Source organism: Sapajus apella, unplaced genomic scaffold, assembly GCF_009761245.1.
Source record: "Sapajus apella isolate SASKATOON/1434 unplaced genomic scaffold, GSC_monkey_1.0 scaffold12, whole genome shotgun sequence".
Taxonomy (NCBI): Eukaryota; Metazoa; Chordata; class Mammalia; order Primates; family Cebidae; genus Sapajus; species Sapajus apella.
Window position 1 is genome coordinate 32,342,061 of NW_022436952.1, and position 18,937 is coordinate 32,360,997.

Genomic DNA, 18,937 nt, shown 5'->3' on the forward strand with positions numbered 1-18,937 from the left:
CACCACTGTCCCCTCTTGCTGGTGCCTTTGTTCAGGGCACAGATTCCACAACTGCAAGCAGTAGCCCTAGCAGGAAGGAAGTTCCCAGGCTGACATGGAAACTAAGCTGGCCTCCCCTGGAAGGTGTCCCCTGCCCATTCAGCAAACATTCACCAGGCCTCATGCATCCTGTGTCTGTCGCATCTGGATAGCTAGGTTTGTAAAGGAAAGAGAGGAGGACGGCAGGGAAGACATAACTTGTGGCGTTTGCTCTGGAAAAGTCAAGAAACATTCCTATTGATCCTAGTCCATCCTATTGAAAGGGCAAAGGGAATGCTCATAATTGGTGTTCTAGCCTTCTGGTTGTGAAAGGCCAGGCCTAGTATCCAGCTAGAAAAGGGTTTCAGAGATGTTTCAGGAGGTAAGGGGAGGAGGAAAAGGAGTTGAGAAGGAAAGACTGGACATTAAGTGGTGCACTATGGAATTTGGACTTCGCCCCTCAGTAGTGAGAAGCCATTGAACATTCTTGTAGAGGGACATGTTCCAAGCTGTGTTTTAGGATGTTCCCTCTGACAAGACAGGAGGCCCCACTGAGGAGTCATTACAGTGGTCCAGGTCAGAGAAGACAGAGGTCTGAACAGGAGCAGGTGGAGATGATGAAGCAGATATTAACACTATTCTGTAGCTGGATGTGGTGGCTCACACCTATAATCCCAGCACTTTGGGAGGCCAAGGCATGGGGGGCAGGGAGTCACTTGAGCCTGGCAGGTTGAGGCTGCAGCGAGCTATGATAACACCAACGTACTCCAGCCTGGGTGACAAAGCAAGACCCTGTCTCTAAAAACAAAAAACAAAGAGAGGCCAAGCGCGGTGGCTCACGTCTGTAATCCCAGGACTTTGGGAGGCCAAGGCAGTGGATCACTTGAGGTCAGGAGTTTGAGACTAGCCCAGCCAACATAATGAAACCCCGTCTCTACTAAAAATACAAAACTTAGCCAGGTGTTGTGGCATGCCTCTGTGGTCCCAGCTACTTGGGAGGCTGAGGCAGGAGAATTGCTTGAACCCGGGAGGCAGAGGCTACAGTGAGCTGAGAACACGCCACTGCATTCCAGTCTGGGTGACAGAGTCAGACTCTATCTTCAAAAAAGAAGAGTATTCAGGAAGGAGAAAAGAGAGGGCTTGTAGCTGAAAAAAGGTTGGACTTCATGGTGGTGGGCTGGATTGTCCAAGCCAGGGTCAAGAGATTCTGTCCTCCAGCCCCACCCTCCCTCCAGCCCCACTCACCATGCTTATCCATTCTTCCCAAGGCTGTGCTGCCTGCTTTCCCTGATCAGGGACTGGGATGTGAGAGGGTGCCCAGAACCCATAGAACTTGGTCTGGTCTCTAGGGCCTCTATTGGATCACAAGGGGTGGGGCTAGAACCTCACCTGCCCATGAGGCTGTGCCCAGGAATAATTTCCTTTTCCAGAGCCTCCCAAAGCACTAACAACTCAGGTGTCTCTTACCTTACCTCTTAGGAAGGCATAAAAGTGGAGTAGAAGGTGGCTTTGGCCCCAATTAACTGGGTTTAAATCCCAGCTCCACCACATAAATATAAAAGTTATGTGACTTTCAGCATGATATCTCTCTGACCCTCAGTCTATAAGTCAGAGATAGTAGTATAGTACTGGGCTTTACCTGGCCTGCAGGAATCACTGAAAGCATTGGGTTTGTTTGTATCATTATATTCTCTCCTCCTCCTCCTGTTGTATCCTTATCCTTCTTCACCCCATGCTCCCTACTTATCCTATTTCCATTTCATTGCCTTAGAGCCAAGGAACACAAGGGAATGGTGCCAAGTCCAGTAGGAAGTAGGACTTGGGCACAAGGCGGGTATGGCTCCTGGATATTGTATGTGTGGAGGGCCGGAGTGGGGGAGGGAGTAAAATCATGGAGCTTCAGGAACAGGAAAATTCTTTCCTATCCTGGACTTGAAGTGGAGTATATTGACACAGAGAGAAATGTGCAGATGGGCAATGGACAGATTCAGCTCTGGAAAGTCCTGGGTCTGTTGAGATGAAGTTGCTGACCTCAAAGAGATCCCAGTCTGAGAGTCAAAAATGATATAATCCTCCATTCAAGTCTGAGAGTAGAGGGCGATGGGGTCTCTTCCTTTGGGCATCTTAGTTTGGTGGAGGCAAGTTGCTGGGCTGGAGAACAGAGAGTAGACCTGGCCCCCGGGAATCTCCTAGTCACAACGGGGCAACGCTATCAAGAACTGTGAAGGATCTGCAGTGTTATCCTCCTTGCAAGCTACCATGTGAACCAGTTGTAGTTTCATGGGTCCTTCCAGAAAACATGAGGCTCCGGGTCAGAGACAAAGGACTTTATTACTGTGGCACATCAACTTTGGCCTATTTGCGTCAGCTTCCCTTGCTTCAGAGTCCTATGAGTGACAAAGATGAGTGCCAATGGATACCTATATGTGCAGAGGTTTGCATTACTAAGAGAAATTCCGAGCTTAGGAAACCCAAATCTTTCATAATGGGTAGTAAGCAAACCTGCTGTTTTCTCAGGAAGGAGGCACTACGTCTATTTTCCAAGATTGTTCACTTATACAAAAACCCTTGAAAAGTCAGGGCCTCTGCTTGTAAGACATGCAGAAACACAAAAGACCCAAGGAGAATTGTCTCCCAACAAGCTCATTCTCCTTAAATTTGCTGAAAGCATTTGTAGCCACTACGGCTCTTGATTGTAAAATTCAAAAGCTCACTCTGGTTAATTTAAAGAGAAAGAATAATGAGAGCTCACAGAATGACCAAAAGAGTTGAGAACTAGATAGGAATCAAGGAAGGCTGCTGACTAAGAACACAGCCAAGATGGCATCTCAGGAACAATTCAGTTTGGAGGCCACTGCTGGGGGTCGCTCATGGACACTGGCACCATAAGCAGTCTCACCGAGACACTTGCTAAGATTTAATGCCCCTGGCAGGCACATCTAAACCAATGAACCTGTGCTACGGTCTTTTTTTTTTTTAGAGACAGGGTCTTACTGTGTCTCCCAAGCTGGACAACATACAGAGATGCAATCATAGCTCACTGCAGCCTCAAACTCCTGGCCTCAAGTGATCTTTCTACCTCATCCACCTGAGTACAGTGGGCTTTTTTTAAAAAACTGAATCTCGCTCTGTCACCCACACTAGAGAATGCAGTGGCCCAATCTCAGCTCACTGCAACCTCTACCTCCCGGGTTCAAGTGATTCTTCTGTCTCAGCCTCCGAAGTAGCTGGGACTGCAGGCACCTGTTACCATGCCCAGCCAATTTTTGTATTTTTAGTAGAGACGGGGTTTCACCATATTGGCCAGGCTGGTCTCGACCTCCTGACCTCGTGATCTACCTGCCTTGGCCTCCCAAAGTGCTGGGATTACAGGCATGAGCCAGTGCACCCGGCTCCTGTGCTATGGTCTTTAGGGAGCATCCCACCAAGACACCACAATAGAGTGTCCCCTGGCATGGTCGTTCTTCTCATCCTGCCTCCCCAACCCTAATCTGCCCAGTAGCCCTTTGCCATCCATCCTTAGGATGTGCATTCCCTCTTCCCAAGGCTATTTTGGGTTTTGTGGGACCTTCATAAAAAGTTAGATTATCAAACAACTCATACTAACATAAAAGCACATTATAATTTATTATTTTATTTTATTTATTTATTTATTTATTTATTTTTTTTTTTTTTGAGACGGAGTTTCACTCATGTTGCCCAGGCTGGAGTGCAATGGCGCAATCTCGGCTCACCGCAACCTCCGCCTCCTGGGTTCAGGCAATTCTCCTGCCTCAGCCTCCTGAGTAGCTGGGATTACAGGCACGCACCACCATGCCCAGCTAATTTTTTGTATTTTTGGTAGAGACGGGGTTTCACCATGTTGACCAGGATGGTCTCGATCTCTTGACCTCGTGATCCACCTGCCTCGGCCTCCCAAAGTGCTGGGATTACAGGCTTGAGCCACCGCGCCCGGCTATTTATTTTTTGAGATGAAGTCTTGCTCTGTTGCCCAGGATGTAGTGCTGTGGTGTGATCTCAGCTCACTGCAACCTCTGCCTCCTGGGTTCAAGCGATTCTCCTGCTTCAACCTCCTGAGTAGCTGGGACTACAGGCATGCACCACCAAACCTGGCTAATTTTTGGATTCTTAGTAGAGACAGGGTTTCACACTGTTGACCAGGCTGGTCTCGAACTCCTGACTCAAGCGATCCACCCGCCTTGGCCTCCCAAAGTGGTGGGATTACAGGCATGAGCCCAGCCAGCACACTAGAAATTGATCCCACAGAGAACTAGTACAGTCTTCATTGAAAACATGAGAGCAAGCAGGTGATCCCATTAGCCTCAGGAACGTAGGCGTGCCTCCTGCACTCAAGACATCAGCTTGGGAAACCCCCTGAGAGGGCTGAAGCCATCCTGGTAATGAGTGAAAACTTAAAATTGACTGAATCTCTATCCGAAAGAGACTGTTTAAACCAGAAGAAAATAGGCTATATTTTATCAGCAAGCACAAGCATTATTTTCTGCTATTCATAGAAATCATACCTAAAGGACAAGATGAAGTCAGTATTCAAAGGTAAAGCTACAATTTTTTCATATTAAACTGTAACTTTTGAAACTAATAGTATAAATAGCTCCTTAACTTCTAATAATTAGGTATAACACAGAAATGCAATATTAGTTTTGGCTGGGCAATAAATATAGCTTAAGAGAAAAGAAATATCTGAACGGGTCACAGTGAGGGGGACCCATAATCCCAGCAACTCAGAAGGCTGTGATGGGAAAATTGCTTGAGACCAGGAGTTTGCAGCTGCAGTGCACAATAACGGTGCCTGTGAAGAGCCACTGCACTCCAGCCTGGGCAACATAGCAAGACCCTCGTCTCTAAAAAAAAATGTTTGGCTGGGTGCAGTGACTCACGCCTGTAACCCCAGCACTTTGGGAGGCCAAGGCGGGTGGATCACAAGGCCAGGAGTTCAAGACCATCCTGGCCAACAGGTGAAACTCCATCTCTACTAAAAATACAAAAATTAGCTGGGCATGGTGGCACATGGCTGTAATCCCATCTACTGGGGAGGCTGAGGCAGAAGAATTGCTTGAACCAGGACCTGGAAGGCGGAGGTTGCAGTGAGCCGAGATCGCACCAGTGCATTCCAGCCTGGGCTACAGAGTGAGACTCTGTCTCAAAAAATAATAAATAAATAAATAATTTTATTAAGAACAACAATCCAGTAAGATAGTATGTAAGTGCTACTTGATTGGGAATATTTGTAACAACATCTTTTTTTTTTTTTTTTTGAGACGGAGTTTCCCTCTTGTTACCCAGGCTGGAGTGCAATGGCGCGATCTCGGCTCACCGCAACCTCCGCCTCGGCCTTGTAACAACATCTTAACATTTGTATAGAGAAAAAAAATCCTGGCCGGGCGCGGTGGCTCACGCCTATAATTCCAGCACTTTGGGAGGTCGAGGCGGGTGGATCACGAGGTCAAGAGATCGAGACCATCCTGGTCAACATGGTGAAACCCCGTCTCTACTAAAACTACAAAAAATTAGCTGGGCATGGTGGCGCGTGCCTGTAATCCCAGCTACTGAGGAGGCTGAGGCAGGAGAATTGCCTGAACCCGGGAGGCGGAGGTTGCTGTGAGCCGAGATTGCGCCATTGCACTCCAGCCTGGGTAAAACTCTGTCTCAAAAAAAAAAAAAAAAAAAAAAAAAAGAGAAAAAAAATCCTAGACTTTGAGCGTCATGTCAGTTAAGATGTAACTGGCTGGTCAAATCCATAATGCCTAACTAATAATAGCTCAAACTTTATAAAGCTTGTTAGTTTACGTAGTAAGGTGCTCCAGGACTGGTTCAGCGTCTAGATGGAGTTATTAAGGGCTCTGATTATTCTCACCTCCTCTTTGCCTTATTTGTCTCCTCTTGATTACAACATGGCCGCTGCAGCTTTAGGCATTGTGGCTTCCTGCAACCATGACCAAAGCAGGAAGAAAAGACATGGCAGAGACTTCTCAGCAGCTCTCCAACAGACTTCTCTTTGAATCTCATTGGCCAGAACTAGGGCACAAACCCATTCTTAAACCAACTTATGGCAAAAAGAGGGCTGTCAAGATTGTTCTAGAACAGTTGTAATTGGTACCTTTCATCAAATGGGATTCATGGAGTATAGTTATAAAACAATTTCATGTTTGCCTCCTAAAGTCTTTTTATTTTTTATTTATTTAATTTATTTTTTATTTACTTATTTTTTTGAGACAGAGTCTCCCTCTGTCTCCCAGGCTGGAATTCGGTAGCTAATTCTCCTGCTTCCTCCTGAGAAGCTGGGATTATAGGCGCCCGCCACCACGCCCAGCTAATTTTTGTATTTTCAGCAGAGACAGGATTTTGCCATGTTGCCCAGGCTGTTCTCAAACTAATGTGAACATGGTGAAACCTCGTCTCTACTAAAAATACAAAAATTAGCGGGGTGTGGTGGCAGGGGCCCGTAATCCCAGCTACTCGGGAGGCTGAGGCAGGAGAATCGCTCGAGCCCAGGAGGCGGAGGTTGCAATGAGCCGAGATTACACCACTGCACTCCAGCCTGGGCAACAGAGTGAGTCCCCTCAAAAAAAAAAATCAGTTCCTTGCTTCTTCCAAATTCTAGAGACGGCTGGCATTCCTGGCTTATGGCCCCATCACGTTGATCTTTGCTTTGGTTGTCATATTTCCTACTTTTTAGTCAGAGTTCTCTCTGCCTTACACTTGTGATTACATTTAGGGCCCATTCCAACCATCTGGATAATCTTTCCATCTCAAGATCCTTAACTTAATTATATCACAAAAATCCCTTTTGCTATATAAGGCTACATACACAAGTTCTGGGGATCAGGAAGTGGCTATCTTCTGAGGCCATTAGCCAGCCTACCACAAGACACATAGCACAGCTGTTAACATTCTCTAAATAAATCTTCTCAATCCTCTCGATCTGTAACAACCCAACTCTTTGTATAGGTTGGAGAGAAGTCTGAGAACCAAGCAACCTGTTTTTGGATAATTCCTAGATCAATTCTGCATATGGTCTTACTCCTTTTCTGCTTTGCTGCATTTACAGTATCTTGGAACCTTGACAGAAACTTTGATTTTAACTCCACCATTCATGGTCCTCTTCCTGGGGCTGGGTCCACATTCTCTAATTTCAAGGAAGCACCACCTGATACCTGAACAAAAATAGCATTTTTTTTTTTTTTTTTGGAGATGGAGTTTTGCTCTTGTTGCTCAGGCTGGAGTACAGTGGTACGATCTCAGCTCACTGCAATCTCCACCTCCCAGGTTCAAGCGATTCTTTTGCCTCAGCTTCCCGAGTAGCTCGGATTACAGGCATGTGCCATTATGCCTGGCTCATTCTGTATTTTTAGTAGAGACAGGGTTTCTCTATGTTGGTCAGGCTGGTCTCGAACTCCCAACCTCAGGTGATCGGCTCACCTCAGTCTCCCAAAGTTCTGGGATTACAGGCATGAGTCACAAAAATAGGATTCCATTAGCAAGAAGGAAAAAGAAATGGCTCTTCTGTATTGGGGTAGACAGCCTCCTTCAAGATATCTCCCAAAGATCTTGTTCCCTGGTATTCTTACTCCCATATGAAATAAAGCTGACCTGAGTAACCAACAGGATATTGTGGAAATGATGCCGTGTGACATTTGAGGGTAGATAATACAAGACAGTTTAGCTTCTGTCTTGTGCTTTCTCTTGGATCATTGACTCTGGGGAAAGCCAGCTGCCATATCATGACAATGCCCAGGCAATCTTGTGGAGAGGTTTAGGTAGTGAAGAACTGAGGCCTCCTGCCAACAGCCAAACCCACTTGCCAGCCATGTAAGTAAGCCACCTTAGAAACCCCTGTGAAGCCTTCAGATGACTGCAGACCTGGCAGATACCTGACTATCTCACAGAAGACTCAGCTAGAACCACCCTGCTAAGCTGCTCCTGAATTCCTGACCCACAGAAACTGAGATAACTACACATTTACTATTGTTTTAAGCTGTTACATTTGGGGGTAATTTATTATGCATCGATAGATTACAGGTATAGGACAAACAATTTCAAAGGCACCTACTATATATAAAGGCACTGAACATTAATTCTAGCCTTGTCCTCATAGCAGCCCTGTGAGACGATTACTCCCATTTTACAGTTAAGCAAGCTAAAACTTATAAATGAGATATGAGCGGCCAGACGAAGTGGCTCACATAATCTTGGCACTTTGGGAGGCGAGGCAGATGGATCACTTGAGCTCAGGAATTCAAGAACAGCCTGGGCAACATGGTGAAACCCTGTTTCTACTAAAAATATGAAAATTAGCTGTGCATGGTGACATGCACCTGTACTCCCAGCTACTTGAGAGGCTGAGGTGGGAGGATCGCTTAAGCCTGGGAGGCAGAGGTTGCAGTGAGCCGAGATCACACCTCTGCATTCCAGCCTGGGCAACACAGTGAGACCCCATATAAAAAAAAAAAAAAAAAAAAAGAGAAAGAAGGAAAGAAATTAGAAATTAGATATGAGTTATGTGTCTCAGCTTCTAAAGAGTAATGGGGTGAAATTTCTTTTTTTTGAAATGGAGTCTTGCTCTGTCACCCAGGCTGGAGTGCAGTGGGGTGATCTTGGCTGGGTTCAAATGATTCTCATACCTCAGCCACTATGCCTGACTAATTTTTGTATTTTCAGTAGAGATAGGGTTTCACTGTTGGGGTCCAACCCACAAACCTCAACCCAGTGACGGATGAACAAATGTACTCAAACACCTATATTCAGTGAAAGAGAGGGCTTAGAGGTCCATGGCTACTCACAGACACTCAAGGAGAGTGCTGTGAAGAGATAGCAGCCACGCCCTGACTTGCTGGCCTTTCAGGCCTTTATTCAGCACACATTAAATGACAAAGGCTTTGAGCCAACACCATTAGAGGGTAATTTTCCTGGTCGACCTCCCAGGAGAGTGTCATCTGGCCCATGAATGATTAAAGGTTAATTTTAAGACCACATGAGTAAACAAGCTATATATATATATACACATATATGTGTGTGTGTGTGTGTGTTTGAGATGGCATCTCTGTCATCCAGGCTGGAGTGCAGTGGAGCGATCTTGGCTCACTGCAACCTCCACCTCCCAGGTTCAAGTGATTCTCCTGCCTTAACTGGGATTACAGGCACCCGCCACCACACCTGGCTAATTTTTGCATTAGTATAGACAGAGTTTTACCATGTTGGCCAGGGTGTTCTCGAACTCCTGGGCTCAAGTTATCCACCTGCCTCGGCCTCCCAAAGTGTTGGGATTACAGGCATGAGCCACCATGCCTGGCCTTAGATTTATTTGTTTATCTGTCATTCACTACCTGGTAACACAGAGGTAGCCCCCATTTGGTCAGAGACCTGGTCTTTTTTGTTTATTGGTTTATCCTCAGGCCTGCAGTAGTGCCTGGCACATAGTAGGTACTCAAGAAAAAAATTTTTTTAAGACAGAGTCTTGCTCTTTTGCCCAGGCTGGAGTGCAGTGGCACAATTATGGCTCAGTGCAACCTCAACCTCCTGAGTAGCTGGGACTACAGGTGCATGCCACCATGCTTGGCTAATTTTTGTATTATTTCTGTAGAGACAGGGTTTCATCATGTTGCCCAGGCTGGTCTCCAACTCCTGGCCTGAAGTGATCTTCCTGCCTTGGTCTTCCAAAGTGCTGCAGTTACAGGCAGCACTCACCCTGTGAACCCAGAAATGCTGGTTGAATGAATGCACAGCTGTGGCCATAAGGATGGGGTATTATGACTGACAGCCTGCTGTAGCACAATCACATCGTCAGTGTGGGGGGTCGGGCAGGTTCTCCAGAGAAAGTGGGGATCATGGTGCTAACAGAGCTGCTGAGGGATCTGGGACCCACACAGACCTGTGCCTGCCTGTGAGTTCTGACGGTCTGATACTTTCACATACATTATTCCTTTATTCCTCACAACACCCCAAAGAGGTAAACATTATTACCCCCATTTTACAGCTGAGAAACTAAGGCACAGAGAGGCTAGGTAGTGTATGATGGTTACTCAGGATTTAAGGCTAAACTCATGAGTTTTAGACTCTATTGCTGTGTCTCTTTCATTCCTATCCTCCCGTACTCACTAAACACCAAGGGGCATGGCAACTCCTCCCCCTGCTTTCCCTCCACTCCCCCAAAGTCCCCACCTGGCCAGCCCTGTGAAGGAAGCCAGTCCCAGCTTCTCCTCCCTCTCCCTCAGCTCTGCAGGGCAGTCCTTGCCTCCTGGGAAAGGTTAACAAGGAGTGTTTGTAGCAGCTGCTGTCTCCAAGGAGAGGGGAGGAAAGCAGTGTGGTGAGGCCGGCAGCTACCCCAGGCTCCGTGGTCGCAGCCTGCGAGGGTAAGAGGCAGCCAGCTTGATCTGTCCAGCCCGATCTGTCCAGCCCTGGGGGAAGACAGGAGTGTCCTCACCTCCCCCCAGCCTGGGAGGGGTGAACTCTGAGTGGACTGGGCAGCCTGAGAGCGAGGTCGCTGTAGGGCCACCAGGGAAAGCTCTGGCAGGGACTGGGGAATGTAGGGGAGCAGAGGCTGGGCCTGGCCTGGCGGCTGAAGCCAGTGGCAAGTAGCAGCGCTGGAAGTCCCGGGCTCTCAGGGAGTAGAGGGGAACATCGGAATCAGGGAGAACCTGATCAAGACCCAGCAGCGGCGGAAAGCAAGAGGTGGCAGTGCCAGAGGGGAGGTGCCCACCTCCTCCCCTGCTGGAGTCCAGCCATGTCCCAGCCTGGAGGAGGCAGGAGGAGGCCCGGGACCCTAGGGCTGCCTGTGTGCAGTATCCGGCCTTTCAAGTCCAGCGAGCAGTACCTGGAGGCCATGAAAGAAGACTTGGCTGAGTGGCTTCGTGACCTCTATGGGCTGGACATCGATGCGGCCAACTTCCTGCAGGCACTGGAGACGGGTTTGGTGCTGTGCCGGCATGCCAATGCTGTCACTGATGCTGCCCTGGCCTTCCTGGCTGAGACACCTGCCCAAGCCCAGAAGATTCCCATGCCCCGTGTTGGGGTCTCCTGCAATGAGGCTGCCCGGCCAGGTACCTTCCAGGCCAGGGACAATGTCTCCAACTTCATTCGGTGGTGTCGAAAGGAGATGGGCATCCAAGGTAACCACCCTGCACCCCCATCCCCATCCCAGATGCTTATCTTGGGGGGTATTCGTCCTTTCTCAAAAGCACAGGCTAGGTCTGGGAAGCAGGAGCCTGGGTCCTCATTCCAGATTTGCCTTGAACCAGCTCTTTGTTCATGCCTCAGTTTCCCCACCTCATAGTAAATCCACAATAAATATGTTGATGATTTATAAATGTTTGTTGATAATTGCTTTAATAAACAAATATCAAGCACCTCAGACAGTCCCAGACCAAGGACGTGCCAGACCGGGGCTGAGGCAGGTGGATCACCTGAGGTCAGGAGTTCAAGACCAGCACAGCCTAAGATGGCAAAGCCCTGTCTCTACTAAAAATACAAAAATTAGCTGGGCATGGTGGTGGGCTGAGACAGGAGAATTGCCTGAACTCGGGAGGCCGAGGGTGCAGTGAGCTGAGATTGTGCCACTGCACTCCAACCTGGGCAACAGAGCGAGACTCCATCTCAAAAAAAAAAAAAAAAAAAGAGAGGCAGAGGGATAGATATGTAAATTATAGCTTACTGGGGCAAAGGCTTGAAGTAGAGGTATAGTCCTGGGAGCCAAGGGAGGAAATAGTGACCTGATAAGGTGGAATGAAGCTGAGAAAAGTATCATAAAGGAAGGAGATTTGGCCTGAGTCTTTTTTTTTTTTTTTTTTTTCCCCAGACTGAGTCTCACTCTATTACCCAGGCTGGAGTACAGTGGCGAGATCTTGGCTCACTGCAACCTCCACCTCCTGGGTTCAAGCAATTCTTGTGCCTTAGCCTCCTGAGTAGCTGAAATTACAGGCATCCGCCACCACGCCCAGCTAATTTTTGTATTTTTACTAGAGATGGGTTTTCGCCATGATGGCCAGGCTGGTCTCAAACTCCTGACCTCAGATGATCCACCCACCTCAGCCTCCCAAAGTGCTGGGATTACAGGCATGAGCCACCACACCTGGCTGGCCTGAGTCTTGAGGAATAGAAGTTTGTGGAAAGGGAATTCTAAGCAGGGGGACAGCAGGGGTGAAGGAGAAAAAGCACTGTGTGTGAATGACTGGAAGGAGCCTGGTGGTGAAGGCACAGGGCTAGGATGAGGTGAGAACACAGGAGGAGGCAGAAGGGATGAGGCCAGGGAGGGGCCCCATCATGCTGGGGCTTGTAGAGCTCAGGGAGTGGCATGTCAGGATCCTTCATCTTCTTGGCCTTGAATCCAGGAATGGGATGAGGCTGGATGTTGCGCCATCCTCCAGGCCAAAGGTGGCAGGGGTGAGACTGGAGAAAGGGTCAGGCCTGGGCTACTGGCAATGAGGAGCAGAATTGGAAGGTTAATAGAAGCTAGTGTTTAAGGAATGCTTGCATGTGTCAGACATTGTGGATGGTTAACCACTATTAGCATATCCAATCTTCACAGTAACCCCACGAAATAGACTATACAGAAGAAACTGAGGCTCAGGGTATGGCTGAGGGTCTAGTTCAAGGTCATGCGGGTGGCAGTGGGTCAGGACTCCAGCCTTAGTGGTTGGCTCCGGAGCATGTCCTCAGCATGCCTCGATGGGCCTGGGTGGGAGCTGCCTGACGGACATTGGAGGGCAGAGGCGTGGGTGGAAAGTGGACCAAACCGCTTTCTTCTTCTGGACCCATCCAGGCAAGCTGAGTGCCGAGAGGGGAAGGTAGAGTTCCTACTTCTCTCACCCACGCTCACAGTCAGTCTCCAGGTGCCTTTGCTTTGCTGTCACCTCTTCCCACCCCCAGCCTCTCATGTGAGATGGGCCGCGTGTCTGTACCCAGCATCTGAGCAATTCTGCCCAGAACCCTCCTAGGGGGTTGACTTGACCCAGCGATTCTGAGACCCAAACCACTCCCCACGTCTGCCGCCCCAGACCGGGGATGACCCCAGGGCTTTCCTTCCCGCTCACCCCTGCCCCACAGGCCCAGGTCCTCTGGGGGCTCACGCTTCCTCTGCCCTTTTCTCCCCGCCTCCACTCCAGAGGTGCTGATGTTCGAGACGGAGGACCTGGTGCTGCGCAAGAACGTGAAGAACGTGGTGCTGTGTTTGCTGGAGCTGGGCCGCCGGGCATGGCGCTTCGGCGTTGCGGCGCCCACCCTAGTGCATCTGGAGGAGGAGATCGAGGAGGAGGTGCGGCGGGAGCTGGCCCTGCCCCCACCCGACCCCAAGCGGCCCGCGCCCCCCAGGCGCCAGCCCTGCCACTTCGGCAACCTGGACCAGATGGTGAGAGGCTCTGCACACCTCAGGGCCCCCATCCCTCTGCCCTTCGCGCTCCTCTCCCCAGTCCCACACCAGCCCTGTCCAAATCACCCGCTTCTTGAGCTCCTGTGTCCACCCTGGCACGAATTCACTGACTGGCTTTAAGGCACGGTTGCACTCTAAGTCTCAACCCTAACCACACGTAGGAATGGCCAGGTCATTTCTCAGGCTTTCTAACCAGCCCAGCACTGGATGCTCCTCTCATTAAACCCCTGCCGGGACAGTTTTCAAGAACACAGACTGGTATTCTCCGAGACATCTTGGCTCACATCTTAGTTCCACTGCTTTGCAGCTCTGTGACTTTGGGCAAATTATTTAACCTCTCTGTGTCTGGCTTCCCTTATCTGCGGCATGGGGGCAGTAACAGCACCTACCTTCTATGAATGTAGAATAATTAAAGGAGCCAGCACATACAAAGTACTTGGAATAGCGTCTGCACAGAGGCCTATTACAGCAGTTAGTTCTGTGTGGTTAACCCCTGGGGGAAAGGGAGCTCAGGTAGGTTTCTTAACAAAAAATCCTGTGATGCAGTGGATGCAGGGCTCTGACCTGAGCCTGTCAGATCTGACAGTCCCCCCCCATTACACTCCGCCACTTCCATTGGCTGACCCCTGAGGGCTCTGGACCTCATGGTAGGTAGATCCATGGGTGACTACCCAAGTCTCATTCTCACTGGGCCATTTACAGCCTTCTCTACTCCTCCTTGCTTCTCAGCATCCAGCCCTGACCTTAGCAGAAACCTGCACGTAGCCCCCCTATTTTGACCCAGAGTGGGCAAAGGAGAGAGCTGAGCTCACCCCCCACCTGCAGGTACAGAGCCTCGTGAGCCACTGCACATGCCCGGTGCAGTTCTCCATGGTCAAGGTGTCTGAGGGGAAATACCGTGTGGGCGACTCCAACACCCTCATCTTCATCCGGGTAAGTCCAGGCTGGGGGTCAAGGGACTTCCGGAATAGGGTTTCTGGCCCAGGCTTGGAACCGTGACAGTAAGCCCCCAGAATATGGGACCTTGCCCAGGCTTGGAACAATGATACCCCCTAGAATATGGGAGCTTGCCCAGGCTTGAGGACAATGACAGTAAGTCATCATTCACCTCAAGCCATCAGGCTTTGGAGCTCTCCTTTCCCTGGGAGAATTCCAGGAGTTCCTGGCAAAGGAGGCAAACCTATCTCCTCCTCCCATCAGGGCAGCCAGAGCCATCATCCTCCATCTCCTGCACTGTAGCCTAGTGCAGAAGGTGATCTCAAGTGGAGCGGGGTAGAGAGAAGAGTGCTCGCAGTTTTCCATTCCACTCCACCCACAGGTTTGATTAGAGGAAGTAGCCTGAGAAACCCAAGTTTGGTTTCAGGGCATGGCCCCAGCCACATGGACCCCATAGTTCCACCCCCCACGCCTGGGGGTACACTCAGCAGAATGAGTAGCAGTACAGGTCTGAAATGTGCCTCCTACCCCAATACCTGGCCTGTACGGTCTGTACAGAAACGGTCTGTACCCGCTGGAGTGGCCAGCAGCTCTGGGCATGGGTGAGCCTTCTCCTTGGGCACAGGCCACACCTGGGAGCACAGCCAGCTTTCTGGGCCCTCCCCTAGACCTGAGGCAATAGCCCTGTGATGTAAGTAGGGGCAAGAACTGTGGCCCCACTTTCCAACACAGGAAACTGAAACTTGAAGAGACATGTGACTTGCCTGAGGGTGGAGTAGGCCCAGGACTCCCATGGCCTCTCTCACACAGGTCACAGGGGCCAAGCCAGTGGCATTAGGGTCCCATTTTGGTCACAGGCATGTGCAGATGCAAAACTGTTTACAGCAAAAGGAGTGCTCTGGGGCCAGGCTATCCAATGCCTTCGGGATCCCTTGTCCAGTTGTGGGACAACTTTCAGCCTGGCCTCCACCCTTGACTGCACGTGTTATCTGATGCTAGTCACGGAGGAGGAGATTCGGGCTGCCTTTTTACACCACACACATACATCTACGTGAGCATGACTACATGGAGAGAGCATCCCTGAGTGCATGCCAGAAGCCCAAAAGCTGGTCCAAGAAGAGGGTCTGCCCTCCACCCCACCCTCAACCTCACCCTTGCCCCCTCAGATCCTCCGGAACCATGTGATGGTACGTGTAGGGGGCGGCTGGGACACGCTGGGCCATTATCTGGACAAACATGACCCCTGCCGCTGCACGTCCCTCTGTGAGTCTCCTGGGGGCGCGGCTCTGGGTTGGAAGGCTGGAGGCAGGGGTGGGAGGTATGTCTGATCTCCAGTGGGAAGAGGTCTGTGGAGAGGGGTGGGGGAGGCTGAAGGAAGCCAGGCCCTGCTGGGCAGTTATGGTACAGTACTAAATGTTACCGCAAGATGGTGTGCAACACAAGCAGAAGCAGCATTTGGCCAGGGCACATTTCCGCAGAGCTTAGTTAGGTTTGGCTCTGGGATCCACAGTGTTGGCACCAAGCATGACTTGGTCTTTAGTCCTTCCATAATCTCCAGCAGTGCCTCAAGCCATTCCAAATAAGCACATGCTCTAAGGAAAAATTGTGTACCTGCACTATAAACATAGCTTTAAACAAATCCCCCCAGCTGGGTCCCCTAAGCCCCTCCTATAAAGAAACTCTGGTGTTGCCACTGTAGGTCCCACTGTTTTTCATGTGAGATGTGGGGCATGGGACCACTTGGGGAGGAACAATGGTCCCCATCAGCAGGAATTGAACTCTTCTCTACTCTCCTTTCTCTGGGTGACTGTTGGTAGCACACAAGCCAGGCAGCTTCCTGAAGCCCCCGGCCCCACCAGTGCAGCATGAAGTGAGGGTACAGGATGGACCCTCCCAGGCCCAGCCTACGATGACCATCAGCCGCTCACAGAGCCCACCGCCCCCTGTGGACTGGAAGACATATACCTCTTCAGGCCGAAGGCCAAGGCCTCCCACTCCATCCTCCCCCAGGCCCCGCAGGGAGCGGGGAACAGGGACGGGGGCCTCCAGAGAGATGGCACCATTCCCGAGGTACGGGGGAGAGACAGGGAAGGGGTCTTTTTGCTTTGGAGTGCACATTCTCAGAGACCACCATACTCCAAGATAAAGGGAGCAGATCCCGGGCAATGCCCTTACCCTGAGACCACAGGTGTTTGGAACCAGAAGCACACCCAATGCCTTTGGGATAATGTGGTTACTTCATATGCCTTCCCATTTCACAGATGAGGAGGCTGAGGCCCAGAAATGGAACAGCCTTACTCAAGATTTCCTACCATTTCATGGTAGAGCAGAGACTAAGACAACCTGTGCACTTCCCACTGTCTCCCCACTGCCCTGCAACTGGTCTGGGGCCATCCCTCAAAGGATCTGAAGTCACCTCAGGCCAGGATCATGCCTCCTTCTATGTGCCACACAGGGAACAAGGGAGAATAGGCTTAGACAGTGACTGTCAGAGGAGGATTTCTGGGCAGTCATGGAGGAGAGGAAGCACAGGTTTTATTCAGTGTGAAGTCTAGCCCCCTGGGTGTTCTCACTGGGGAAAGACTGTCACTTCCTATAGCCAAGGGACCACACTAGATGACCCTGCCTGCTTGATGAATCTCCCTTTGCAGCCTTCTGGTTCTCCCTTGCAGGTGCCAGGAGAGGTCTCTCACCCCATCTTGGAGACAGGAGACAGCTGGGGACAGCCCACCCAGCCCCCACTCTTCATCTACCCAAAAGGGCCGAGACCCACAGTGTACCTTGTCAGGGAAGAGGGAGGATAGATACCCCCCTGAACTCCCCAGGGGAAGGACTCCCACGTCTTGGGTTCATGAAGAAACTGACAGCCGGGGAAACCATGCCAGGACTCCCACCCCTCAAAGACTCCTAGCCACTGAGGCCATCACCAAAGGGATATCGGCAAGAGGACCATCTCCCCTTCCTCGTTCCTTTAGCCCAGCCAAGCACCTGGGCCTCAGGTTGCCACTCCGGGATGAAGCCAAGGGTGCTTTCTCCCAGTTCAGGGAGGCAGAGTCTGTCCATTCTCCAACCCCTGTCCAAGGCCTAACCAAGATCCCCATCCAGCTGCCTCCTGCCCGCCTCCCGACACCAGGAAGGAGCTTTCCTGGTACTGCAAGTAGAAGTCCCAGTACAGAACTTGGGAGAGACCCCATCCCACTAAGGGCCATCACTGCAGACCTGGCTGGTTCCACGCAGGGGGATCAGCAGCTGGATATCCAGGTCACAGTGGAGGCTGGAGAGTCCCGGGACCTGGGCCCACAGGAGGAGGGGCAGTACATGCTAGACAGGAACAAGGAGCGAGCCATCTACTGTAGCCTTGAAGAGGAGATTTTGGGCAACATGACACTGCTAGAAGTTGGGGGTGCCTGTCTGCAGGATACAGGGGCTGGGGTCATCCCTCGCAGCGGGGTCTATGTTCCCAGCCTGGGTGGGCGGTGGCCAGAGCCTGGAGGTCCTTATGACAAAGTCATTCAAGAACTGGCTCAGGGGCCCCCACCCCTCCTTAAAGTGGACCTGGAAGCCTGGAAGGCAGCCCTGACAGGCTCCCCTAAGCCAGCTGTTACCCCAGGCTCAGGAAGCCTCAAAGGGAAGTTGGGAGCCAGAGAGAGTGGGCCCGGGACAAAGGCAAGCCTGAGTGCCAAGGGCACCCGCATGAGGAAGGTCCCGCCTCAGGGAGGGCAGGACTGCTCGACCCCTACTGTGTCTGCCAGCCCAGTGGCCCCCACACCTTCGGCCTTGGACCCCAACTCTGACAAAGCCAAGGCATGTCTGAGCAAGGGCAGGAGAACTCTCCGGAAGCCCAAGAGGGTCCCGTCCATCTACAAGCTGAAGCTGAGGCCCAGGATCCAGCCCCGGAGAGACCACAGGCCTGAGAAGCAGCCTTCACGAATCCCCAAGCCACTGGCCTATGTCCGCCTGGGTCCAGCCAGGCCGCCCCCAAGGGACAGGATGTTGAGAGCTGTGCTGGGCAGCAAGGAAGGGGAGGTCTCCCAGGTGGATGGAGCTTCAGTAGGTGAGGAAGAGGAGGAAGGAAAGGAGAAGAAAGAGCCAGCCGCTCCATTGGAGAGCAGCCCCCAGCCTCCAGAGGGCCTGGGACCTCACCGGCATGATCAAGCCCCACTTCCACCTGAGGAGGAGTCCTGGGTCTGAGGCACATGAACGTGTGGGGGAGGAGGGAAGCAAAAAGGATGGCCATGTATACCCTGGATTCACAACTGCAGGAAGCAGAAGGGACAATCCCTCACCTCTATACAGGGGCTTGGGCAGGAGGGGGTCAGAAGACAAATATAGACTCCATCTGCTCATCTGAGCAAAGGGGCAACCCATTGCTCTCACTCCAATTCCAGCGGTAGGCCAGGGGCAGTGGGGCCACCCTATATCTCATTACTCTCTCCCAGAACAGCACCACACACTCGGGGCCCCTGGCCATGCCCACCTGTTTCCATAGCTCCCATAAGTTATTAAACTGATGTGATTCTGCCCTTGAGCCCCAGCTTCTTTTTTTAAATTTTAGAAACAGAGTCTTGCTCTGTTGCCCAGGCTGAAGTGCCGTGGTGCTAT

The 18,937-nt window shown here is 51.0% G+C and overlaps 1 protein-coding gene across 1 annotated transcript; it reads left to right on the forward strand.

The window, feature by feature from the left end:
• The first annotated feature begins 10,272 nt into the window (after window positions 1-10,272).
• GAS2L2 (growth arrest specific 2 like 2) lies at window positions 10,273-18,863 on the forward strand. The gene is made up of 6 exons (XM_032280852.1): window positions 10,273-11,144; window positions 13,137-13,378; window positions 14,225-14,332; window positions 15,502-15,598; window positions 16,153-16,405; window positions 17,008-18,863. Exons 1-6 carry the CDS (start codon window positions 10,760-10,762, stop codon window positions 18,524-18,526), a joined length of 2,604 nt encoding a protein of 867 aa, XP_032136743.1. The 5' UTR covers window positions 10,273-10,759; the 3' UTR covers window positions 18,527-18,863.
• The last annotated feature ends 74 nt before the right edge of the window (window positions 18,864-18,937 follow it).

Coding starts and splice junctions, on each gene's coding strand:
- GAS2L2 (XM_032280852.1), top strand. CDS start 10,760: ATGTCCCAGCCTGGAGGAGGCAGGAGGAGGCCCGGGACCCTAGGGCTG. Junction 13,379..14,224: donor TCGGCAACCTGGACCAGATG/GTGAGAGGCTCT, acceptor CCCCACCTGCAG/GTACAGAGCCTCGTGAGCCA. Junction 14,333..15,501: donor ACACCCTCATCTTCATCCGG/GTAAGTCCAGGC, acceptor TTGCCCCCTCAG/ATCCTCCGGAACCATGTGAT.